Here is a 26,741-nt window from a genome sequence, read left to right on the forward strand (position 1 = left end):
GGGCTCCAGGCTCTGAGCCATCAGCCCAGAGCCCGACGCGGGGCTCGAACTCACGGACCGCGAGATCGTGACCTGGCTGAAGTCGGATGCTTAACCGACTGCGCCACCCAGGCGCCCCAAAACAATTTTATTTTTTGAGAGCGCAAGAGCGAGCAGGGAGGGTCGGAGAGAGAGACAGAGCGAGAACCCCAAGTGGTCTCTGCAGTGCTAGCGCAGAGCCTCAGGCGCGGCTCAGACTCACAGACTGTGAGATCATGACCCGAGCCAAGATCAAGAGTCAGATGCTTAACCGACTGAGCCGCCCAGGTGCCCAGACACACCTCATTTCGATGTGCTTTGGAGACATGGTGGGCTTTTTTCTTTTTTTTTTTAAACAGCTGAAGGTTTGTGGCGGCCTTGCATTGCGCAGGTCTGCCAGCGCCATTTTTCCAATAGCATTTGCTTCCTTTACGTCTCCGTGTCATCGCTTCTCGGCCTTTTGGCTAAGATCAAATGTGTCTCCGTGTCGCGTTTTGGTAATTCTCGTGATATCGCAATCTTTTCCACCATTATTATATTTGTTATGGCGATCTGTGGTCATAACCCACTGAAAGCTCAGATGATGGCTAGCATTTTTTAGTAATATTTTTAAATTGAGAATTATGTATCTTTTTAGACACAATGCTATGGCGCACTGGAGAGACTACAGTACAGTGTAAACATAACTTTCATATGCACCAAGAAACCAAAAGATCCGTCCCCAGTCTCTCTCAGCATGCCTGGATTCTCTTGCTCTACAGTTCAACTACAAATGCTTCCCTGTTGGCTAAAATTCAAAAGTGTACAGTAAGACACAGAACAGTGCTTATGTATACTTATCTATGCAGACTTCTTTTTTATGGAGTTGCTGGTGTAGCAGAACTGTCTGCCTAACTAGACAAAAGTCCAGACATGATGTAAACAATCCGCCCTCTCCAGGAATAAATGTACCATTCACCTACCCTTTCTCAGTAAGGGCATACTCCTTGGAGACAAAGGCTGCTTCAAGTATTAAGTGAACTTACACAAAGGCGGATAATATACAATTATCCCCCACTTTCTATTTGCATACAAATGAAGCAATTGATGTTTTTAAGTCTTCTGCTAGATGCATTTTGGGAGCTGACCTAACTATGCTCTGAGCAAGCCAAGTACAGAGTCACAAGTGAATGCAGACACAGGAGACACAACTGAGTATCTGTTCATAGGACAAAAACCCCAGCCAAGGAGACCTGACCAGACTTGAATTGAATCCCATGAGCCAAAAACATTGAGAGGCAAGGTGGATTTCATTCTCTAAGGCAGATGAAGCTGACAACAGCTGGGGCTGGAAGGTATAAAGTAGTCTCCCTGGGATAACAAGTATTTGAAAAAGGACCTTCTAAACCAGGGATAGTTTTCTTTTTTAAGACCATTTTCCAAACACTGAAGGTCAAGGCCAAGTTGAATGCGTGAGAAGGAAATCTCTTAAATATGACCTCTTCTACACCTCACTCTGAACGAGATTTATTATAGAATTTCTCTTTCACTCATAACATGCAATGAGCTGACAGAATTTCATTAATGAAACAAAGTGAGGAAAAAACATGTATGGTTACTAATGAACAACAGAAACCACACCCTGCCTCAGAAGGGATGCTGACTGTGGTCCCCCGGCAGAGGGGAGACTTGTGCAAGGGCCACGAAGCCATCCATTTGGTCCCCTTCTTGGATTTAACTCTTCCAGGTGTTGGGACGGAGCAGGAGGGAGGCAGGGGACGCACACCGATTTCCAGCTTCTCCACCAACACCCCACTCCTCCGCCCCACGGCTAACTAACCGCCTCCTGCAGGAGCAGCTGGTCTCCAAGACCATCGACGAGCTGCACCAGAAGAGGCTGAGGTACGGGACCAGGGACTGAAGCGGAGCCGTGTTTTGCCAGAGGCCGAGTGTGGAGCGGCGGCACACAAGTACGCGGGGGCAGTTACCGTGGAGATGGCGTCGGCAAATGCTGATGTCACGACTGCTCCGGGTGGGACCAGCTGGAGGCTGGGGCCCGTGATGGCCGGGGAAGAAAACGGAAGCCCCGGGTGGAGGCATCTGCCACAGAAACGTCTTGGAGTTTATAAGACGTGTGCTAAGCAAGTGTCTTGGAAAAGTGTCTAAGAAAATTCCCAGGAAGCTGCTCCCCAATCCTCATGCCCCTCAACATAACAAGCCCTTGAGAAGTACGGGAGCCACAGGAGTTTAGCTGGTCAGACAGATGATACATAAGCTTTGATCTGGAGAAAGAAGTCCTTCCAGGCCTCTTGCTTTATCGAAGCGGAGGAAGTGAAAGCAGAAAGCACAAGGAATCAACACTTGCCCTCACGATCGGATATGAATGAGGGGGTGACACCAAATACAACGTGCCAGGCTCTGCAGGAGAAAGAAATCTCAACTCTGAGACGAGACGAGCTCTTGCCTCCACACTCAGCCACTGCCCTGGGCATGACGGGAAAGATGGTACTATTCAATCAGGGGTGAGCCTTTCTAGTTCTCGTTTTTACTTCCTCAGTCCCTGCCTTCTTATTTTAAGCACTGGCCCCCCGTGTGCAGCTGCAGAAGACGATCCATCCCCACTGTCCTTCGCACGCTTCCAGAAGTCTCTAAGGAGGATCCTGAGCTTAGGACGTTAACAACTGGTGTTTCTTTTACCCAGGTTGATTCTCTTCTGGTCTTCTTTCTTCCGGAAATTAGAAACACAAAAGAGAAGCAGAGAGGAGGAAACTGTGTAATTTAAGAAGCTGACCCCGAAGTAAATTCTGTGTTCTTCCGTTTTTCTTCAGTGAGGTCTCCCTTCCTTGTGGCTTCCTCTGCAGTTCACTCGACTCTGGGCACCCTAGAAAGGTTTTTCCATTAGGGACTCGATCCAGCTGGCCCCATTCATTAGTTTGGTGGTGGCGATAACATATTCTGTGCCTCCATCTTCCAACTGGGAGAGAAATCGCAGGGCAGCAATTTCAGCAAAGGTTACGCCCCCGAGGAAGAATATCAGAGTCACTCGGTTTTCTCCCGGTTGACCTAAAATGGAAACATTTCAGAATGAAGAATTATTTATTATGGGTGTTTCTCATCCCACCTCTTAAAAAAACGGCATCGTGTGTAAGGAACAAAAAAAATGGTAACCGTAACTGGGTCTTGGTGCAGACAATTCCTTGGACACTCAGGAACTCGATCTGGATCTCACCGTTTTCTCTAACTATGGAGATCCTCAACTCAGAGGTTAAGAGCCGTTACTCCTGCGGGGAGGGCGGGTTCCAGTGCCCACACCCTCCACCAGCAACCGATGAGAGGTGCACCGGACTCTGACTTCCGGGTACTTTACGGGGCAACTGCATAATCCACGAAAACCACACCGGCGGTGCGCAGTCGCAGATGCTGGCCACCGACTTACGTTTCTTTTGCAGTCCCGTGGGCAACGGCTGCCGCTCTTCGAAGTGGGGCCCTGGGAGTATGCGCAGAACTTCCTCGATACTTCGCCAGCCGGGCCGGGACAGCAGCTGGGCCAGCCGCACGCTGAGAGGGGCATAGCCGCTGTACACGTAGGATATGTCCGTGGGATTCTGTTAAATAATTAAAGGAAAAAAGCCTATAGAGACACAGAGTCACTGAACAGTGGCCTTACGGGGAACCCCAAAATACGCGATTTGCCTGTGAGGGCAGAAACACAAAGCAAGGCCGGCCACGTCCTGCTCCAGTCCACCCCGGCTGGGCCCAATCCTTAGCTGCCAGAGGTTCGCTTCCCACTCAAATCTTGGAAACGCCACTCAAAGCATCTCTAGGTACTGGCCACGAAACGAGGTTACCTGGTCTGGCAAGAAACTTCTTGGAGGGTAAGCCGGCGCTCTCTAGCTGAGTAACAACGAGCCCACCCCTTGAACCCGGCTGTCCCACTTTTAGGTATTTACCCTACAGAGGGGCTTGTACCAGCATAGACCGAAGCGCAAACTGGTAAACTAACACCATGGGTGCTAGCAACAGACTGGAAACACCCTGAATTTCTAGCAGGAGAAATCTGGCAAGTCGTAAATTAAGGTTTATCTGCAAGACCGCTCTGCAACCATTAAAAAAAAAAAAAAATTACAAAAAAGAATGAAGTAGATCACAGGATCTTCAAGACACAGTGGTAAGTGGTGGCTGGGGTGGGGAGGGGCAGATCAGAACAGTGAGGGAGGGGCGCCCGGGTAGCTCAGTCGGTTGAGCAATCGACCTCAGCTCAGGTCGTGATCTTACAGTTCGTGACTTCGAGTCCCGCGGAGCCCGCTTCAGATCCTCTGTCTCCCTGTCTCTCTGCTCCTCCCTCACTCACGTGCTCTCTCTCTCTCTCAAAAACAAACATTAAAAAAAAAAAAAAAAAAAAAGAACAGTAAGAGAGTGGAACTAGCATAGTGTTTACACTGTACAACGTAGAAATCAAGAGTATCTATACTCCCGCTGGGGAAAGATAATCCAATTTTGCCACTGGAAGAGGAGGCTTTTTAATTATTAGCTTTTGTTGCAGGAGGCAGCCTGATAAAGTGCCTATGAAAGTCCAAAAACAGAAAATAAGAAAAAGAAATTTAGAAAGACTGGCATCAATAGTAAATGTAAAGCAAAGTGCACTCTGCTTTGAGGGTCAGTGGTAGAAAATACTATCTTATCTCATCTCATCTCATCTCATCTTATTTTTGAGACAGACAGAGAACAAGCAGGAAAGGGACAGAGAGAGAGACACAGAATCTGAAGCGGGCTCCAGGCTCTAAGCTGCCAGCACAGAGCCCAATGCGGGGCTTGAACTCACAAACTGCGAGATCATGACGTGAGCCGAGTCGGACTCTTAACCGACGGAGTCACCCAGGCGCTCTGAAAATACTCATCATTTATGTTAAAATGTCAGTAGATACAGAAGACTCTTCCTGGAAGGCTAGATTAAAAAAAAATGGTTACAGTGGTTCCTTCTGAGGGAAAACCTGGGTTAGGTGTGGAGGGAACCTGACTCCTCACTGTTCGTCTTACTTTTGTATTGGCCAACATTTTTACCACACGTGCTGAATATTTTCGATCCCTCCGCCCTCCTCGGTGCTCTGTGTCCAGGAGGCGAACCCGCAGGCTCTATACCAACGCGCTCCCGTGCCCGATTCGGGTTCGGCCAATGGGAGGCACCGGATGGAAACCTGGGGAGTGGGCAGCAGCATGGCGTCAGGGTTATTGCCCTGGCTTCCTCTGGCGACACTGCTGGAGGCTCGACCACAGGCCTCTCTCATCCCTCATCTTGTCAGGCGGCCTCTCCACACAGCTCTTTTCTCCAGGTTGTGGAACGGGTTTCTGCGACAGCTCCTTCTCCTTGCCCTCGGGCCCAGGCTGGCAAGGAATCGCCACTGACTCCTTTCACAGGTTCCCACCCTGCCCACATCTCCCGAAACTCTCCTCAAACCACCCAGTGTGAGAGCACCCTCTCCGCTCCCCGCTGGGATTCTGGGAGATGGAACACGCGAATGCATTACTTTCTCAAACACACTAGAAAACTGTTTCTAGAAAATGCATGGTGGATGTGTAAATCAAGTACCATATGTGGTCACAATAAACCGTTAACAATAGGTAAACCGAGTTGAAGTGGAGGGGTGTGTCTTACCTGTTCGTTTACATCATCCATCCAGAGGCGTAACGTTTTCCGGATCGTTGGGTAATTGTTTCTGCCCCCCGTCTGTGGTTTCAGCAGGCCAGCCTTCTCTAGGTTGTATAAGGTCAGTATGTGCTCATAGCCGTACGTCTGCAAGAGAAGTCGTTTGGCATTGATGTCAGATCAGGAAAAGGGTTTCTGCCACTTTCTAAAAAGAGCACTTCCCACAAATCAATTCGGTTCGTACTTGAGGTCACGTTACCAAAGTCCGCGGGGGATGAGACCTGCCTACCCATTAAAATGAACCCAGCTCACTGTTTCGAAGAGGAATTTAAAGTTTTTCCTTTATTTTTATTTTTTTTTCAATGTTTATTTTGAGAGGGGGGGGGAGAGAGAGCACGAGCGGGAGAGGAGTGGGACAGAGAGAGGGAGACACAGAATCCAAAGCAGGCTCCAGGTTCTGAGCTGTCAGCACAGAGACCAATGCAGGGCTTGAACCCACAAACTGTGAGATCATGACCTGAGCTGAAGTCAGACGCTTAAGCGACTGAGCCACCGGGAGCCCCTAAAGATTTTACTTTAAAATCAGAATTTATAGACGCAACTTAAGTGAGCATCAAACAAATAAATAAATAAATAAATAAATAAATAAATAAATAAATAAATGTGTTATGTACTTTGCAATACACATCTTCCAATTTACAAATAAACTATCTATTTATATGAGATATAATTAGATATTAAAAAACAAGAACGAGGGACATCTACACATCCCGCCAAGAAAGATCTGGATATATTAAGGACAAAAACTATCACAATAGAACACTATGTACCGTAGGATTTTACTTGTTTTAGAAAAGATACAGTAGGTAATAGTAACAACGGTCAGTACTTACATACTTTCTGTGAGCAGGGGCGGCAGTAATCTGTTCTAAGAGCTTTGCATACATTAACTCAGTCATCTTTCTAATAAGCCAGTGAGGTAGGTGGTAGTATCGTCTCCATTTGATGGAGGAGTTTAAAGAACCGGCCCAAGGTTACACGGCTAATGAGCAGCAGAGCTGAGACATGGATCCAGCCAGTCTCGCCCCCAAGTCTGTGTACGTAAATATTCTTTGTACAAAAGTGCAAAGAAGAGTCTGGAAGCACGCAAACAAACTGTTGGTCCTATCTGGGGAGGCAGGTGGTGTGAGCGAGGGGCAGAAGGATCCCATTTGGCTCCAGGTACACCTTACCAGACTCTTATGTGATAAGAACGCGTGTATTATCTGTGTAATTTTTTTAAAAACAAAACAAGAGGGGCGCCTGGGTGGCTCCACTGGTTAGGCGTCCGACTTCAGCTCAGGTCATGATCTCATGGTTTGTGGGTTCGAGCCTCGCGTCGGGCTCTGCGCTGACAGCTGGGAGCCTGGAGCCTGTTTTGGATTCCGTGTCTCCTCTCTCTGCCCCTCCCCTGCTCACGCTCTGTCTCCCTTTGTCTCAAAAATAAATAAATATTAAAAAAATAAAAACGAACAATAAAAGACAAAACGAGAGAATAACAAAAAAAACTGAATGAGCGTTTAGTTTTAACAACAATGTATTTAATCGTGGATGGTAATAGCAAATAAACATTCCCTGAGATGTTTTCAAACAGAGGGCAGAATTTTTTAAAATAAAGGTGGCTTCTTCCTAATTATGAAGTAAAACAGGCTTACTCTAAATAAGTCTGCGAAGGAATTATTATCAGAATACTTGCAAAAAGGTCCCTTCCTGAATCAAATGCAGTCTGGTTAAGAGCATGGGCACCTGACCCCAGTTCCCTGGGTTTTGGCACTGGCTCTGCCACTTACTGGCTGGGTGACCTTGGGCAAGCTATGTAACTACTCTGTGCCTGAGTGTTTTCATCCATAAAAGGGGATGATAACACCATCTAACACACAGGGCTGCAGTGAAGGTCAAACGAATGAATACAATAAAGCTCTTTGTTTTTTTTAATTTAAAATTTTTTTAACGTTTATTTATTTTTGAGACAGAGAGAGACAGAGTACAAGCAGGGGAGGGGCAGAGAGAGAGGGAGACACAGAATCTGAAGGAGGCTCCACCTTCCGAGCTGTCAGCGCAGAGCCCGACACGGGGCTCAAACTCACGGACTGTGAGACCTGAGCCGAAGTCGGATGCTTAACCGGCTCGACTGAGCCACCCAGGAGCCCCAGTAAAGCTCTTTCAGTAGAGCCTGGCACACAGTAAATGCTCGATAAACATCAGGTGTCATTATGCGAACACAGTAAATAGTGATCAATACCAAGGACAACCCCTCTACCTGTTAGAAAATTTAAAAGACCGTGGAAACAATGTATCAAAATAGGAGCTTTAATTAAAAAGGCTTTTGTTTTTGTTTTAGTGGGCCTCACACCCAGCACAGAGTCCCACACAGGGCCCAAACTCACCACCCTGAGGATCAAGACCCGAACTGAGATCGAGAGTTGGGACGCTTAACCGACTGAGCCACCCAGGCGCTCGGAAGTATTTTTGGTATTCAAAATAACCAAGAAGTATTTTTTAAAAAAGATGTTTCCTCCCTTGGTAAATGAGTAACTTAAAGCATACTGACCTGGAGAATTTCTCTTTTGTAATAATCCAAAACTTTTTGTTTGAGTCCACTGTTGCACACAGACTGGAGGCAAACCAGTCTTAACACCTTGATCAGTGGGTGCTTTTGGGCAATACAATCTTCGATGTAACTGTTGACCTGGAAACAAATATATACGTATGCATACCACCGTCCGCTTTGGGGACCTAAAGAACTTAATATTTACTATTATTTTTCAAAGTGGAGGATGCACTTAGTGATGCAAACGCCCGTCCACACACTGCAGACCACTTCCTGAGAGGCTGCGGGGAGGCTGGGGCATGTGTGACTGCATCTACTTCAATTATAACGGCGAATTATGGACCATACGGTCCGGAACTTTTCTAGAGAAAAGAGGAATTTCTGTGAATGAAATAATTTTAAATACATGAACAGAAGTGGATATTTAAAGGAATTAAATGACCCAATTCCCTCAGAAAGCAAATCTCTTAATTTATCCACTACAGGCCTTAAACACTGCTGATTTCAAGGGCTGGGTCTCCATCACTCCATGCACTGCAGAAAACACCTTGCACAGAGCAAAGTTAAGGAACTGCTACTTGGTGAAACCCAGATTTTCACATTCTGCACTCGCTCTCAAAAATACCTAGGCTAGGCATGGGAATCAAAGCAGCTGCTCTTCTAGCTATAATCTTACGTCCGACAAATCATCAATTATTTGCTAGTTGACTGTTCACATACCTTATCAGTGTCTATTCCAGACATAAACTCCTGCTCCACTGTTAGTTTATCAAAGAAGTCTTCAGAGGCTAAAATGTAATTAGCAAATTTGCAACTTAGATATTAAGTAAATGTTAATTTACTGGAACACTGTGTTTTTCTACACAGAAGATGATGAAGAAACAAGACGTGCAAAAAAAGCAAGCAACCAAAAGATTCAAATTGTCATCGGAGGGGCGCCTGAGGGGCACAACTGCTTAAGCGTCCGACTTCAGCTCAGGTCATGATCTCATGGCTCGGGAGTTCGAGCCCCGCGGCGGGCTCTGTGCTGACAGCTCGGAGCCTGGAGCCTGCTTCTGATTCTGTGTCTCCCTCTCTCTCTGCCCCTCCCCTGCTCACGCTCTGTCTCTGTCTCTCAAAAATGAATACACATCAAAAAAAAGTTTTTTTTTTAATCAAATAAATTGTCATCTGAAAACAATCTTCTAAAAACATGGAAAATCCTACAACACGATCCTCCTAAATTACATCAAGACGTAGTTGACCGCTGTACCCCTTGGCGATCCTCAGGACTCAACACAGATCTCAAGAACTGTGCCCTAACAGGGAAAGCTAATCTCCCCAGCATTTCACTACCATCAGCAAATTCCACCAGTTTTATCTGATTTCAACGGACATGAAAACAAAAGACTGATTTTCTAATACCATGTTCTACGTCAGGTTCAAAGTACACTTCATAATACGGGGCACCCATGTTTTAGGAATAAACTCGTCTTTGGTTTAATATATCTCTTCTGAGTTCTTTCAAAATACTCAGCGTGTGAGCTCGCTACCCATTCTGCAGGAGATTTTCAAGGGAAAAACAAAAACAAATGTGGAAACGTCACATTGCTCTGATTAAATAACCCTTAGCAAGAGGGAAAACACTAGACTGAAAAAATAGAGCCTCATTATGGCGGCAAACTCGCAGTAGAGTTTCTTTTCTCTTATCACTCTTCCAAGTATTTTGCCTTAGGATTACAGTGTTTTAGTAACAGGAAAAAATGAGTTAACTACGAACGGAACACTTTTAACTATGAACGTGCACACACTTAATTAACGCTGCAAATAACATGTTAAAACGGAGCTGCCTTTCCCAAGGAGGCGTCACAGTGCCAATGACCCCGGTGTGCACAGGTCGGCCCCAGATGAAAACCTTCCCTCCACGGGATACTCACTGGTAACGTCTTTGATTAACTCTGCGATCGACGTGTGGTTTGCGAGCGAGCCTCTCGCTGCCTGCATGTGGGGCAGCTGGGACACGAACTGCTTGATCTCCCCGACCGTCTTGGCGTTGTGCCTTTCCTGAAATGGATGGAACAGCAGACCCATCGGGCAGGGAAGGAATTTTTTTTTTGTTTAATTTTTTTTTTTAACATTTATTTATTTTTGAGACAGAGAGAGACAGAGCATGAACGGGGGAGGGGCAGTGAGAGAGGGAGGCACAGAATCGGAAGCAAGCTCCAGGCTCCGAGCCATCAGCCCAGAGCCTGACACGGGGCTCGAACTCGCGGACCGCAAGATCGTGACCTGAGCCGAAGTCGGACGCTTAACTGAGCCACCCAGGCGCCCCAGGGAAGGTAGTTTTAAAGCGCTCCGTTCTGCGCGTTGCTCAGAGGATGTTTCATTTATTATGGATGTGAAAGAAAGAAAGGGATACAAATAAAGCAGGCCAAACCCAGCTCCCACGTTACGAATGAAACAAAAAAGAGGAGTTCATGGTGCCTGATGACCGTGTCGGTAGTTCAGAGAGCAAACATGTGAGGGTTTCTCCTCCTCTGCCCGGGCTCAGATTGTGAGTGGTATCTGCAGACATTGGAGTAACACTGGAGTATTCGTGGGGGACCCTATTAGGTTACCCACAAGCGCTTCGAGTAAAACACAGAAACGCTGTCAAGAGGGGAACGTAAGCAGCAAGAAGTGTCCTCTATAATAATAATAATAATAAAAAAACTCATTCTTACTGCTGGATCTCAACCTTGAATATCGTCCATGGAAAACCTCGTTTAGTGATTTTTTTTTTTTTTTCAAAATGTAATCATTTAAACCAAAAGGAACTTCAGAAATATGAATATCAGGGGCGCTTGGGTGGCTGAGGTCATGATCTTGCGGTTTGTGAGTTCGAGCTCTGTGCTGGCAGCTCAGCCTCCTTCGGATTCTGTCTCCCTCTCTTTCTGCCCCTCCCCTGCTCGCACTCTCCCTCTCAAAATTAAAACATAAAAAATATATATATATATGACAATCAATTAATAAATATAATCCCTAAGAAAGATGAAATCTGACATATATTCGGTGGGAAATTCGTTTTCAAAAATTCTCCCAGTTTATGTTTCCAAAGTCTAAATATTCAGGGTTTAACATCTTCCTGAATTTCCATGTTTCCAAAACGAGCTCCCCCAAGAATAACTCAGTGGCCGGGCAAGAGGAGGCAGGAAGGTGATAATGAAACTGCCTCTCTCATTATCACCTCCCACATCTGCGGGGCTCCCCCGTCACCTACCCGCTGGCTTAAACTTCGAGCTTCCACCCCAAGCTGCAAGTTCTATTATAGGGGATCTTTTATTTATGGCCCAGTTGGCTCCATCTTGTGTGAGGTAGGAATCACGAAAAAGAAGAGGGTAAAGCAAATATTTACGACACAAGTCTGTGAACTGCACACCCAGCTCCTGCCACCCTGCAAAAAAGGAGCGGGCTCAAAACCTTCTGTTGTGGGTCTGGGAACGAGTTCTAAAAGAAGGCCTGTGGGGCCCCCAGGACCAAACGCACAGCTCCTTAGGAGAGAAATGTGCAATGACGCTGTCGCCCTGCTTCACGGCGGGGGCGGGGAGGAGGGTGTCTCTCTGGGGCTCTGCCCCTCTTCCTGGGAGAGGCAGTCTAGCCCGTGACCTTGGGCGCAGCAAGACAGCCAGACCGCCTCACCTCAAACGCTGCAGAGATCACCTTTGCTTTCTTACTAAGTACTGAGCCCACCGCGTTGAAGTTTTTGTCTCGGATCTCAGCGTATAGCTCCTCTGCAGAATTCAGCTGAAGCTTCTTGGCTTCCGTGGGAAGGTCCTTCCCGCCATCGCCCTGTTTCTTAGGTACAAATTTCTCCGGAGGTAACTTCACATAACCTGAGCCACAATGGAAGGAGACAAGCACCTGGGTGAATTTACCGGCAGAACCGATCAAGTGCCCAGGCTCAAAACAGAAGTCTCCAGCTCAGGAGAGAAGGAAGCCCTTGGCTTTAGGGAAAATGGCGTATGGCACAGAGGTTTCAGTTTTTCCCATATCAAGGTACACTTTGGTCACAAATAAATCAATCAGGATTATTACTAAACGTTTCTAAAATTTTAAATGCTGACAGAAACAAGCATCATGTGGGCCAAAGTGACCTCTGACCTAATAATCTGTCGCATCCAACTGCTAGCCGGCCTCCCCAGTCTTCCATCTGGTGTCCCCAACCTCGACTACCTGCCCTTCCCTGGATATACCCCACAGCAATCTCCCCTGTAGCGTCCCTGCATTTATGACATGGTGTGCCCCACGCTGTGCCCTCTCCGCAAACCCAGGGCAAATGCCGCCTCTCCGACAAGCTTTCCTGAACAACTGCCAGCCGGGAGGGGCTACAATCTCCGAACTGCAACGCCACCTGAATCTAACCCATGGCCACAGCTCACGGGGATAAGCACAGTCCTGCACACAAAGCACCTGGCCAGCCCTTGTGGCACCGACGACAGCAGTTTTTGCTTGGACTTTGTCTGAAAGTCGAAAGTCAGTATTTTTATTTTCTCAAATATCCTCTGATTTACATGCAAAGACAGCATCTCAAAAAAAAGGAGAAACCTTCTGGATGTCTGTATCCAGTGACCTGTTAGTAAACACAGATGTCACTTTACTTACTGTTCTGAATGCCATAAATTTCATCAATGAGTCCCTCATACGTAAGCTGCGTGGCAAGAGGCGTTAATAAATCCACGTTTCGATCAAGCAGCAAGAGATTATCAAAAACAGGGAATATTGAATTTTGGCTTCCTGTAAACTCTCTCTTCATCCTGATCATCATATTGGCCACTTGCTGGAAATCAAACATTGGATCAGATGGGACTTTCCTGGGAATTAGCTGATTTTCAAATTTAGCTCAAGACAGAGAAGAGCGTCTATTGTTGGCCACCCACTCGAACACGTACATGTACCCCAACACCGGCCACTACTCAACGAGGCATGAGCTCAGACACAGTCTGTTCTCGTTATTCATGGTACTTTTGGAGAGTCACCATGACTACTGACTTAGCGAATACGGAGCCACTGCTCTGAGGGGAAATACGGGGTTAAGTTCCCGTGAGCCTCTGGTGACAACATTTTTATCAACTAATCAATGTGTGTTTCTATTTAAAGACACCTTATTTAATATATACTATTGATTCACCAACAATGAACTCATAGCCAACAGCATTGTAACTCATGCCCGAAGGAAGCTTAGCCAACATAGGTATTTTCTACGTACGGCACACCAGAACCTTCCTGAGCTTGGGAACACTGGACAGTGCTTTAGGACTACTTGTGGGGCCATATGAAACAGTGAGATCACCGATAAAAAGCACAAAAGTGCAAGAAATATGGTGTTAAGTAGCACACGGCACTATATAGTGCCCGTTTATAGTCCAAGAGATGAAACAAGAAGGCAGAGATGTCAGCTGGGAACAGGCACATTGGACAACTCAAATTTTTTGCTACCCTGGACCTGTCCACAAAACACCGTGACTATCGGTCTGGGGGGTTACGAGTACATTTCAGCAACTAGGTGAATTCACAAACAGGACTGGCTGTACTTATTTGTAAACAGCTTGCTATCACTCCCCTTTTGGGTAGCAGGGCACCCCTTCCTTCACCCCAGAAACACATGCCACTTCTTACCCTGGCACACTCTCCTTTCCCAAAGATCTGGGGGATCGTCCCATACAGAGCCTGCAGGGTCATCAGCCCCTTGGCTGCATGGTAGAGGCTGGTCTGGTCACTCTCCAGGTAGCATTCCTGTGGGGGGGGGGGGGGAGAAGGGTGGTTACTGCCAGGCCACAGTCATAGGGTGCTTCCCAGCACCCGCCTCTGTCTGGTACCGGGGTTTTCCACTCATTTCCCGCTTTGCCTGGAAAGAGGGGGACGCAAGACCGTTTTGTCAAGCTGCTCTTTGGGAGTCTAGAGCACAAGGCCAAGAGCGGTGCTATGGAGACGCAGCTGTGGAAGCAACTGGCAGAGCCTTCTGGAAGAAAAGTGTTCGTCGAGCATACCAGGTGTACTTTACGAGCTCGTCAGTAAACTGATTAACAAAGACTTACAAGGGGAATGGGTTCTCCCACTCACCATGGGGAGTGTAGACCCTGGCAGGACATTCTGGGAAGGCCCTATGCTAATACCCATAAAGGCACATACTCTTTGACCCCTGGAGCCCCAGAGGACCACACGACAGGGTACTTAGCCGTTTTGACAAACACGAGGTTTTCACATATGCTGCCAACAAACAAAGGTCCTAACGTCTTGAGAAGTGAAAAGGGGTGGCTGAAGAATCTTTAGATTATGATCTCATTTTTAGAAAATACATTTTATGACATAAAATATACAAGGTCTATTTTGTAAAGGCCAATAAAATGCACACAAGACCAGCTGGGAAGTAAGAGGGCAAACACTCAGATCTGATCCTCGTCGGGGGGTGGGGCACGGTTCTAGACTCAGGCAGCCTTGATCTGGGCCCCAGCCAGGCCACTTCCCAGCTGCTCCCTGGGCCAGTGAGACAACCTCTGCGTGCCTCAGCTTACCCATCAGTAGAAGGGAATATCGTCCACAAAGCATAAGGAGTGAGAAGAAAATGCATGTAAAACATTTAACCCTAGCACTTAAAGTCTACAGTAAGTGCTTAATAAATGTTAGTTTTGGGGGCGCCTGGGTGGCTCAGTCGGTTAGGCATCCGACTTCGGCTCAGGTCATGATCTCGCGGTCTGTGAGTTCGAGCCCCGCATCGGGCTCTGACAGCTCGGAGCCTGGAGCCTGCTTCACATTCTGTGTCTCCCTCTGTCTCTGACCCTCCCCCATTCATGCTGTCTCTCCCTGTCTCAAAAATAAATAAATGTTAAAAAAAAAAAAAAATTAGGGGCGCCTGGGTGGCGCAGTCGGTTAAGCGTCCAACTTCAGCCAGGTCACGATCTCGCGGTCCGTGAGTTCGAGCCCCGCGTCGGGCTCTGGGCTGATAGCTCAGAGCCTGGAGCCTGTTTCCGATTCTGTGTCTCCCTCTCTCTCTGCCCCTCCCCCGTTCATGCTATGTCTCTCTCTGTCCCAAAAATAAATAAACGTTGAAAAAAAAAAAATTAAAAAAAAAAAATAATAATAAATAAATAAATAAATAAATGTTAGTTTTTATCATTTGGAATTGTTTGGACTTTCCCCCCCCACAAAAATCACCCATTCATAAGTCAAAATGGTACACAGCACCAGACACCTGCCCTCCACCCACCCACCCAATGTGTCTCTAGCCTCCAAAGCCAGGAGGGAAAGGACACCAGAGGAATCAGGGAAGACAGAGTAGAGCACTAGTGCACTCCCCCCCCGGGGAGGGAGGAGGGCTATCCCCCAAAGACACTGATGAGTGTGTGGTCACTACTGGAAGCAGTGAAGGATAAGGATGATGGCTCTTCCAGGTCTGGGGTATTTTAACACTGCAGTGAACGGGCCAGGCCAAGATCAAGAATGTCTGGAGACACTTTCTGGCAAAATTGCTTAGAACTCCTGATTGGAGCAGAAGTGAGATCAAAATTCAAGGAAGAAAAAATTAGGGAACATCTCCCAAATAGCATTCGTATTTTTAATTTAAAAAGTTTTACCACTACAGGTATTTCTTTTATGAGTCTCTTTTCTTTTTAATATTCATTTATTTTGAGAGAGAGAGAGAGCACGCACGCGTGCACGTGCACACGAGTGCATCGGCAGAGGGAGGTGAAGAGGGAGGGAGAAGAATCCTAAATAGGCTCCACACTGCTAGCATGGAGACTGATGCAGGGCTCAAACCCACAAACCACAAGATCAAGACCTGAGCTGAAATCAAGAGTTGGATGCTTAACCAGCTGAGTCGCCCAGGTGCCCCCACAAGTGTATCTTTAAAAAAAGATTTAAACGTTAACAACGGGGTGCCTGAGTGGCTCAGCCGGTTAAGCGTCTGACTCTTGATTTCAGGTCACGTCACGATCTCAGGGTTGTGAGACTGAGCTCCACATCGGGCTCTGAGCTGGGCACGGAGCCTGCTTAAGATTCTCTCTCTCCACCTCTCTCTGTCTCCTGGGGCGTGCATGCGCACACTCACTCTCTCTCAAAAATAAGTACATAAATAAATAAATAAATAAATAAATAAAAGTTAACAGATATTAATCTTGAATTTTTTGCTCTAAAATAATTGGTGATGGGGTGATTATTTGTGTTAAATGTCCTAACTCTACTGTGAGTTTGTGGAATTTCAAGCCAGGAGGACATCTGGAGAGGGACAAATGTTAGTATCATTAACATTTCAAGACACATATTCTTTGACCTCCAAATCCCACATACCTACAGTGTTTACAAAGGAGACAGATTTATAGACACTGATTTGTATGTGTACATACGAAGACCACAATACGTTAAGCACTGTTCTTGAGTGCTGTGAACGGGCCAGACCCAGTCAACCGGCTGACCTCTGATTCCCACATTTCACACAGTACAATGATGGAGAAGGTTACAATCACATCCCCAAAGCACAGAAAGACCTCCATGTGCCTTTTGATGCCAAAAACCACTAAATTATGCTCACTACTTAAAATCACATAAATACGTAAAAATTACATCAACTCCATCCGAAATCAGGGTTGAGGGGCACCTGAGTGGCTCAGTTAAGTATCAGACTTCGGCTCAGGTCATGATCTCACAGTTTGTGAGTTCGAGCCCTGCATCAGTCTCTGTACTGACGGTTCAGAGCCTGGAGCCTGCTTCGGATTCTGTGTCTCCCTCTCTCTCTCTCTCTGATCCTCCCCTGCTCATGCTCTGTCTCTCTTTCTCTCTCTCAAAAATAAATAAACGTTAAAAAAAAAAAAAAAAGAAATCGGGGTTGCATTTAGCATTAGGTGGAACTTGAGGCTTTACCATCCAGGCAAAATCGTTGATTTCTAAACAGAATCTGAGGTGAACGTACAAAACCAAGAGCTTGAAATTTGCAGCAAAAAATAATTGTCCTTTTTTTTTGCAAATCACCAGAAACACAAAGAGGAAATCTCTCCTCTGGGCAAGTTTCCTCATGCCAGGACGAGTCTTCCTCAGCTGCTACCAACTCCCATTAATTACACAGATGTGAATTAATTACATGTGGGCACAGCATTAGATACATGAGGGTGCAGATACAGCCGAATGGCAGCGCTGGAATCCCAGTGATGGGTATGTGGGTGTTTCCTGTAGAACGCTTTCAACTTTTCTGTATGTCTGAGGTTCTTCACACAAAATGTTGGGGGGAGGGGGAATCTGTACGGTCCTTGGATGAGATTCAGTATATAAGCAAAACATCAGGGAATGTGGCAAAAAAGGAGCCAAGAAGGTCTCTTCGTTATTCAAATTAATCAGTGCGGCCAAATGAAATCTACTGCCCCAAGTAAACTCTTTTTAGGCGATGATCACTGTAACAACGCACTGGGGGAGAAAAAGTTCCAAATAATTTTTTGTACAACACCAGAGGTTCTAAAAAGTTCTAGTGTCCAGACCAGCAGCATCACAAGCCCATGAATCTAGGAAGGAAATATGGGCAAATGTGACTCCGCTGAAAAACACACATGGCAAAAACTACCACAAGCAAAATTAAAAGACAAATGTCAAAGGAGAGTAAAGCACAGTTAAGCCTACAGCTTCGGGGCAGACGTGTACAGGACTATTCACTATAGCACCACCTCCAAAAGCACAAGGTCAGAAACACCAAAATGTCCTTCAGAAGGAGACTGGTTTGATAAATCATGATACCTCCAAACAATGGAACACTATGCAACTTCAAATAAAAATACAGAAGCAAACGGGGCGTCTGGGTGGCTCAGTCAGTTAAGTGGCCGACTTTGGCTCAGGTCATGATCTTGCGGTTTGAGTTCGAGCCCTGCATCAGGCTCTGTGCTGACAGCTCAGAACCTGGATCCTGCTTTGGATTTTGTGTCTCCCTCTCTCTCTGCCCCACCCTGCTCACACTTCGTCTCTCTCTCTCTCAAAAAAATAAACATTAAAAAAAAATTAAAAATACAGAAGCATTTTCATGTATGGTATAAATTAACCTTGAGATATATTACTAAGAGAATAAAGCAAGATACCAAACTTACATAGGATATGACACCATTTGTATAAAAGTGAGGAGGGTATTTTACATATACTATAAGCTGCAGTTATGTAAAGCATCTCTGAAAAAAGAAAAGAATTAGTAATCGTGATTGCTTCTGGGAGGGATTTGGCAGCTTGAGAACAGGGAGGCTTATTTTTCACTCTGTACTGTTTCTTACTCAAAGAAATGTATCACTGTGCAAGGATAATGTTTTCAAACTCTTTAAAATCATTTTATTAAATGTAAAGTAATACTCCTTTTTTTTTAAAGTTTGTTTTGAGAGAGAGAGAGAAAAAGAGAGAGAGAGAGAACGCACACGGGAGGGACAGAGAGAGAGAATCCCAAGCAGCGCCCACACCATCAGCATGGAGCTCGATGCAGGGTTTGAACCCACAAACTGTGAGATCATGACCTGAGGCGAAACCAAGAGTCGGGCCTTACCCACTGAGCCACCCAGGCGCCCCAGATAAGGTAACATTCTTATGAGAGAAAACGTTCTTTGAAATAAAGATGGTAAATAAAACAAATACATAAAATTACATTTGCAAGAAAACTCTCAGAACTGGAGAAGGCGCGCACATTTACTATAAACACATGCTGAAAATACTCAGTGGAGAAAACCATTGCTGGAACAACGGGCTGCCCGTTCGGAAAAAGTTAAACAAGCCCTACCTCACACCACACGCTCCATAAAACACACAATTCAAACTAGCTTAAAAACCTGAATATAAAAAGCAAAACTTCAAGACTTTCCAAGGAAAATATACGATTTTCTATATCTTCAGGGTGGAAAAGGATTTATTAACACTCAAGAGCACAAGCTAATGGGGAGCCTGGGTGGCTCAGTCAGTTGAGCGTCCGATTTCGGCTCAGGTCACGATCTCATCACTCTGTGAGTTGGAGCCCCATGTCGGGCTCTGTGCTGACAGCTCAGAGCCTGGAGCCTGCTTTGGATTCTGTGTCTCCCTCTCTCTCGACCACTCCCCCACTCACATTCTATCTCTCCTTCTCTCTCAAAAATAATAAACAAACATTAAAAAAAAAAGCACAAGCTAAAAGAAAAGTGATATATTTAACTACTTTAACTTGGAAGACTCACATCTCTCACTTTCAAAGCTTACTACAAAGCCACAGTAATCAAGACAGTATGGTACTGACATAAGGACAGACATATTGATTAAAGCAAAGAACTGAGACACCAGAAATAAACACTTACACTTATGGACAACCGATTTTCAACAAGGGTACCAAGACAATTCAATGAGGAAAATACCATCACCTTCCAGCAAACGGTGCGGGAACACATGCACAGCCACACGCAAATGAATGACGTTGGATCCCTACTTCACATCAGAAAAAAAATGAACTCAAAATAGGTCAAAGCCCTACATGTAAGACTAAAACCATAAAATTCTTTGAAGAAAACCCGTTACCCAGGGTTAGGCAATGACTTCTTAGATGGGACATCAAAGGCATAAGCAACAAGAAGGAAAAAACAGATAAACTGAACTTCAAAATTAAAAATTGTCAGGAAGGGCGCCTGGGTGGCTCACTCGACTCTTGATCGCGGCTCAGGTCTTGATCTCAGGGTTGTGAGTTCAAGCCCCATAATGGGCTCCATGCTGGGCGTGAAGCTTACTTAGAAACATTTTTTGTGGTGGGAAAAAAAAAATAGTGTGTGTGTTTTGAAGGACCCCACTTTTACCAAGTGAAAAAAAACCTCACAGAATGGGAGAAAATGTTTGCAAATCTGGTATCTGATAAAAAAGGACTTGCATCCAGAACATACTAAGAATTCTTACAACTCTTCTAATGAAGATACAATATCCCAATTTTTAAAATGTGTCAGGGAGCGGAATAGACATTTCTTTAAAGGAAGACATACCGATGGCCAATCAGCACATGAAAAGGTGATCAGCATCACTGGTTGCTATGGAAATGTACATCAAAACCACAATGAGATAATGTTTCACACACCAGGATGGCAAGCCAAAAAGACAGACGATGGTAGGTTGGTGAGGATATAAAACTGGAACCCTCATCTACCTCTGGCTGGAGCAGAAAATGGTGCAGTCACTGTGGATCCCCCAAACGTTAAACACAGAGTTTTATCATATGACCCGGCAATTCTACTTCTAGGTATGTCTAACAGAAATGAAAACACATGCACTACAAAACCTTGTATTAACGTTTGCAGCATCGTGATGGCCGACAAGTGAAAAATCATGATCCGTCCACTCTAGATGAACGGTAAACACAGTGGGGGAGATCATTACAAAAGAACACTATTTGGCAATCAAAAGGAAGGGAGCTGACATCTGTTACAACGTGGATGAGCCTGGAGAACACGAGGCTAAGAAAGAGGCCAGACACAAAGGACCACACGTATATGACTTCATTAATAAGAAATCTCCAGAACAGGCAAATCCATACAGACGGCACAAGACTAGGGACTGCCAGTAGCTTGGGGGAGAGAGAGTGACTGCTAATGGGCAGAGGGTTTCTTTATGGGATGATAAAAATGTTCCAACATTAGACAGTGGTGATGGTTGCACAACTCTGTGAACATACTGAAAACTGATGAACTGCACACTTTATTTTTGAGAGAGAGAGAAAGAGAGTGCATGAGCAGGGAAGAGGGGTCGAGAGAGAGAGAGAGAGAGAGAGAATCCCAAGCAGGCTCCTCACTGTCAGCACAGAGCCCGACTTGTGGCTCAGTCTCACCAACCATGAGATCATGACCTGAGCTGAAACCAAGAGTCGGACACTCAACTGACAGAGCCACCCCGACGCCCCTGAACTGCACCTTTAAAAGGGTAAATTTTATGGTACGTGAATTTTGTCTCAATAAAGCTGTGGTAAAAAAATTAAGCACAGGGGCACCTGAGTGTCTCAACTGGTTAAGCGTCTGACTCTTGACATCGGCTCAGGTCACGATCTCACGGTTCATGGGATCGAGCCCCACATCGGGCTCTGCACTGACAGCTCGGAGTCTGCTTGGGATTCTCCCTCTCCCTCTCTCTCTGCCCCTCCCCTGTACATGCAGGCATGTGCGTGCCTCTCTTTCAAAGTAAACTTAAAAAAAAAAAAATAATAATAATAATAATAATAATAAAGTCTGAAATTAAATGTCAAACTTACTTTGAATGCACCCTCTGATTCCATGGATAAGAGATCCCCATCAAATGGAATGAGGTCTAGGCTGTACTCTTCCCTATGAATAAAGGATCCCAAAACACCCAGGTCTTTCAACCTCTGTTCACACAGTAAACTTCGTCGTGGAACAAACAAGATGTGGAAATCCCTTGCTGGGCCACGTTTGTCTTCACTGCAAGAGAAGTAACACTTGTTAGCTTGCATGCGCCTTCGAGTCGCAGACTATTTCATCTATTTTATTCCTGGAGCCTGGCCTGTTGCTTGGCACACAGCAGGCGCTAAATAAATGGGCATCGGATAAACACATTCAAACTGCTGCATAGTTGGCTCTCTCTCTCTCTCTTTTTTTCCCTGAGAGGAAAGAGACGTTGATTCACAGCCAGTGTTTTGTGAAGCATTTTCTAGCTTTCTCTTAAACCATTTATGGGGCATTAAGCTCTCAGGTTTATTGAAACAGGATGTCCGTGTCTTACTGAAAACAGATGGTTCTTTAACCAAACCAACGCGGTGACACAGTCTTACGGAAAAATGAAAGATCACTCTTGACTTCCACCTCTAGTCTCCTTGACAGTGGGCCTCCCAAAATAGCCCATATGCTTTTAAGATTTTAAGGGCCTTTTCAATCAACTGTACCACAGAGGGCAAACTGGGCTAAGAACTTCCTCTATAGATTGGATGCTACGTTAAATTTTAATCGGCTCACACTTATTTTGCTTATGAAATTCGAGCACACTATATACAGTGTATTGAAAGATGACCATTAGAGATTTTGTAGTTTTAATCAGGGTCCTTCCCACCGATAATAGGTCCAAATTTTTAGTTGTCCTGAAAACGGGGTTATATGATGACCCCCTTCTCCAACTGTCTGAACAAGTTCATGGGAGCTTCCCATTCCCCTCTTACGTTCTTTCACGCCTGCCCAGTTTTCTAAAAGACCACCTTCCGACTCACTGCCAAGACAAGGAGGTTGCAAGGAAGAGTTCGGTATGTTAAAACCCCGAGAAGGATCAACCTCTTTTGGTCCAAACAGAAGCTCTGGGAGATACCTGAGCACATTTTCAGCAATTATATCCATCAACTCTAGCCTGGGTCTGACAAAAAAAATAATATTCTTGACATCAGCTGCTGGCAAACGACTTCCTTTAAGTGTGAACATTTTCTCCACTTCATGTTCCTAAGAAAACACATACACAAAAGGTTAACAAAAACCCTGTACTTAACCTATCATATCCAGATTCAGTCATCATAAACACTCCCAGCCAAAAGTGCATAATGCTTCATCAGCAAAACTGAGATTCCCCAAAGCCAGATGTATAAAGGACAAAGTTTCAGGATTAAGTCACTGCTATTGCATCTGAATTCAAATGACTCACATGATGACCTGTCAATGACACCAGGTGATGGTCACATAGCACAATGCTAGTAATTCCTCTAGAATTAGGATCAGTATAAAATCACTGGCCAGTGGCCACTGTATAAAAAATGTTAGACATGCATCAGCACCAGTGTCTATAAAGACCAAAGAACTCTGCAAGTCAATTACTCAGGAAAAATGTAAAATCCTATTACTACTAAAGTACAGAATTATTAATCCCCAAACAAAACCCAAATAGCTCATTTACCTTCAGTAGTGAATACTGTGCAATCAGGCCAAATGGTCCTGTGAGGTACTCATCCCAAACTATTGCCTGTAGGAGGGGAGAAACTTTCTCTTGTTAGGGCTAATATCAGGAATTTCAACAATATCAACAGAAAACAGCAGTCAGAAGACGTAGTAGAAATATTTGCTTCCAACTGAATTAGCAAAAATTTTAACTGGCTCTAATCATATTCGTATCTTACAGGTCTAAAGAAAAACAGGATCTGGACAAGGATGTTACTGTTGTCACGGGAAAGTTAAGACATAACCACCATCCTCAAACAGGAAGAAGGAACTGTAGTTTGTTGTGTATTTGTGTCATGGTATTAACGAGTAGATTGAACCAGATGGAAACTGCCAATGGCAATAGTTCAGTCTAGCATTTTACACGGAAATGTCACATAATCCAATTATACAAAATTAAAACCTTGGATGTAGGTATTACGAATCTTATTTTGACAGAAGAGGAAAGTTTTAAAGGGTTTAGGAAGTTTAAGTAACATGTCCAGGGCCACGTAAGGACTTTGGACCTTACATATAGTATAAGGGGACTAGAACCCCAGTCTAGAACTCAGCTGACAACTCATGGGTCATTGTTCTGGGCTCCCATGAACATTATTACTGCTAATCTCCAGTGTCATTTCTTCTTCTTCCCTTATGTATTTATTTTGAGGGACAGAGACAGAGCATAAGTGGGGGAGGGGCAGACAGAGAGGGAGACACAGAATCCAAAGCAGGCTCCAAGCTGCCAGCACAGACCCCTATTAGCAGGGCTCGAACCCACAAACCATGAGATCATGACCTGAGCTGAAGTGGGAGGCTTAACCGACTGAGCCACCCAGGCACCCCTCTTCTTCCCTTTTTTAACTGAAATTTTTACTGAGATAAGTGTAGATTAACTTTTATTTGTAAGAAATATTACAGAGAGAGCCCTTGCATGCTCTGCCCAGTTTCCCCCAACGGTAACAGTTTGCAAAACCACAGCACAATATTACACCCACAATATTGCCATTGATCCAATCCGTGATTGTATTCAGATTTCAGTATCATTTCTTGAGCCTGAACTGGGCACCTAGGGCTTAGCCTGCCTTTTTCTCTCAATGGCTGCTAGCACCCACTCCATCTCTTGAAGTTCTGTTCTTCCTAAAACCGATTCCTGAGATTCCCCAGTTTTCCTTTCCTTTCCGGAGTTGTATTGCCAGTTACTTAGGGTGACAAATAAACCCTAAGGAGAGAGGAGAAAGATGACACCACTTAGACGAAATCCTATTAAGTCCTTGATCTACAATTTCTCAGTCGTGAGCTGGGTGGTAGTAAACGTCTAACAGGAGAAACAAACCCTAGAAAAGTCACGTTAAAACCGCAAATAACTACAACCCCTTTCATAATACGTGTGAGCAGCAGGTTCTAAGATGCTAGTGCTACACAGGCTTTTAAAGGTACGACATGCATGATCGCTCTAAGGCATGTTCACTGGCCCATAGACATCCTTGGGCCGGGCCCGCCCCATTCGTCCGGTTCCCAGGGGGCACCAGAACTGCCCCTCTGGATCTGAGGGCCACCTGACATAAATAAGGTTCACGATGGCCTGGGATACCACAGTGGCTTACTCTGCTGCAACAAAGCAATCGCGATGCCACGCCGACTCCTGCCGTGTGCCCCAGCCCCACCGGCAGACCCCTCTCCCCCGCGCATTGGTCCTGCCCGCTCCCCTCCTCGGAAGCCCCAGGGACCTCGTGCACCAGGAGCTCAGGCAATCGGGCACCGGATTGGGCCAGGAGGGACGGGGGGCTGGAAAGCAGTGTCGCCGCCTCCCATCGCTCACCTTGCTTCCCGCGCACTTGTCCAGGAACTCTCGCAGCTCGCGACGCACCGCCTCGCGCAGCACGTTCAGGTTCACTCGTCCGTAGGACAGGTGCGCCGCCATCTTGCTTCCCCCTAGGCGTAGCCCACGAACGCAGTCACGTGACGGCGCGTTCACGTGACCAGGACGGCTGACCGCCCCCTCCCCCCACCTCCCCTGCCAACCCGGAAGCTGAGGTGGGCCTGAGCCTACCGTCTTTGCTGAATCAGGCGCCCGCTGCTTTCCCTCTGCTGCATCGGTTCCGGAGTTCCCCAAGACCCCCGGCCCCATCGAGACCCTGCCTCAGTCCAGGAGTCGTTGGACGCTGAGAATTGAGTTGAGAGACGGGGACTGGGTCCTACTTCTTCCGCTTAAAAATCGCGACTTGCTTCGTAGCAGCAAGCGTACCCGCTATCATGGAAATCTTTTAAATTATAGCAGTCAGAAAGCCCTCCGCTTTGCCCTTTTAGTTTGTAGGCTAAATTTTACGCAAGAAAAGACAATGGCTGCGCCAAACTTGTCTGTTTAGCTCTTGCCAGTAGATTCACTGCATTGCATTTCACACAGATAATATCCCATGTGGAATCCAGTTCCCACTCCGTTAGTAAAATTCGTATGTTACCTTTTGAGTTGTGAGAATCAAGAGGGTGGAATTTACGTCGTGTTTCATTTTAAAAACTTAGCAGGGTGCCTGGAATTTAATTGCTTAATAACTATTGTTTTAGAATGATTCATTCGTTTTAATACTTCGAGGGTGGAAATTGTCTGGGATGTGAAAGAGGCTTGAAAACATTTGCTCTTCGAGTGGATGGCTCTATTCAATCCTTTACATACACTTTGTTATGAAGAAAGGACTCACCCGTGAGTCTGAGTAAACAAAGAGCAGAATTTGGGGATGATGCTGAAAAGCAACCAATCAATCATACATACACACTGGCACTCTCAATTCCATGATTTCATCAAAACCCTTTAAATTTTAAAATAACGTGTTTCTACTCAATGCTGTTTCATGCCCTAATTCTCAACCCGGTTTTCACAGTGATTCTCAATCTATATCACAAATTCTTACCACAGGTACAGACTTTTTTGCCCAACTGAAAAGGTGTATTATTTTAGCACCGTGAAAATAAATGTTCTCAGCAGGCCTTGTCACAAACTCTTATATTAGGGCAAAACTTACGGTGAAGAGGTGAGATGCCCAAGGCTAGTGAAATCCCAAGCATGCATGCATGTAAATGAGCAAGAGCAGCATGATAAACTATCCTTCTCCCAAAGGATCACAATTCTAGGTAATGATCAACATGGGTGTTTAACTTGTATAGGGATCCGATGTTTGGAAACGTTGCTATACTGCGGTAGTTGCCCTATAAATATTGCAGACCTTAGTGTTTTCTTCTGTAGTTTTTATTGATATCATTGACATATAACATCGTATTAGTTTCAGGTGTATACAACAGGATTTGACTGTAAGTATATACTGCGAAACGATTACCACAATAAAACAGTTTGAGTCTTTTAATTCCCTATGGTTAGTAGTGAAGTCAAGGACTAGTGTCAAGGTATCATTTAAGGAGGTAAAAGTATTGTTCTTGTTCAACTAATAACTCTGCTTTGGAAATATCGACCTGTTGGGGAGTCTGTGCTCATAAAACAAATGTTTGGTTCAGTAATCATTTTGCTAAATATCACAGCAATTTTCAGGGTTTCTTTCCAAAACATCACGGATTATTAGGTAGTTGGTGCTACGTGGTGCCGTTTATATTTTTGTCAGGTAATACAGTGTGATATAGCAAT

At 45.4% G+C, this 26,741-nt stretch overlaps 1 protein-coding gene across 3 annotated transcripts; it reads right to left on the reverse strand.

The window, feature by feature from the left end:
* Positions 1 to 688: 688 nt before the first annotated feature.
* On the reverse strand, positions 689 to 25,288 carry VPS33A (VPS33A core subunit of CORVET and HOPS complexes). 3 transcript variants are annotated; one of them, XM_040443959.1, is made up of 14 exons: positions 25,161 to 25,270; positions 24,930 to 25,042; positions 23,088 to 23,153; positions 22,512 to 22,639; positions 21,451 to 21,637; positions 13,866 to 13,982; positions 12,852 to 13,026; positions 11,889 to 12,082; positions 10,148 to 10,274; positions 8,952 to 9,019; positions 8,232 to 8,369; positions 5,651 to 5,788; positions 3,434 to 3,602; positions 689 to 3,060 (listed from the first exon to the last, which is right to left on the reverse strand). In XM_040443959.1, the coding sequence occupies exons 2-14, from the start codon at positions 25,029 to 25,031 to the stop codon at positions 2,879 to 2,881; spliced, it is 1,791 nt and encodes a 596-aa protein (XP_040299893.1). In that variant the 5' UTR covers positions 25,032 to 25,042; positions 25,161 to 25,270; the 3' UTR covers positions 689 to 2,878. The 3 variants fall into 3 exon arrangements, with proteins under 3 accessions (XP_040299893.1, XP_040299894.1, XP_040299895.1); XM_040443960.1 differs by lacking the exon at positions 689 to 3,060 and having other exon boundaries at positions 3,533 to 3,628; positions 25,161 to 25,271; XM_040443961.1 differs by lacking the exons at positions 689 to 3,060; positions 3,434 to 3,602; positions 5,651 to 5,788; ... (4 more) ...; positions 12,852 to 13,026; positions 13,866 to 13,982 and adding an exon at positions 17,173 to 17,737 and having other exon boundaries at positions 25,161 to 25,288.
* Positions 25,289 to 26,741: the final 1,453 nt, after the last annotated feature.

This window comes from Herpailurus yagouaroundi, unplaced genomic scaffold (assembly GCF_014898765.1).
Source record: "Herpailurus yagouaroundi ecotype Mexico unplaced genomic scaffold, PumYag 191, whole genome shotgun sequence".
Classification (NCBI taxonomy): domain Eukaryota; kingdom Metazoa; phylum Chordata; class Mammalia; order Carnivora; family Felidae; genus Herpailurus; species Herpailurus yagouaroundi.

What these genes read in the sequence shown, in the direction of transcription:
- VPS33A (XM_040443959.1), bottom strand. Translation starts at nt 25,031, where the DNA reads ATGGCGGCGCACCTGTCCTACGGACGAGTGAACCTGAACGTGCTGCGC. An exon ending in AATCAGAGGGTGCATTCAAA is followed by an intron (nt 13,983 to 21,450) that starts GTAAGTTTGACA and finishes CCCCCCCCACAG; the next exon opens with GAATGCTACCTGGAGAGTGA. An exon ending in CTGGAATAGACACTGATAAG is followed by an intron (nt 8,370 to 8,951) that starts GTATGTGAACAG and finishes ATTTGTTTCCAG; the next exon opens with GTCAACAGTTACATCGAAGA.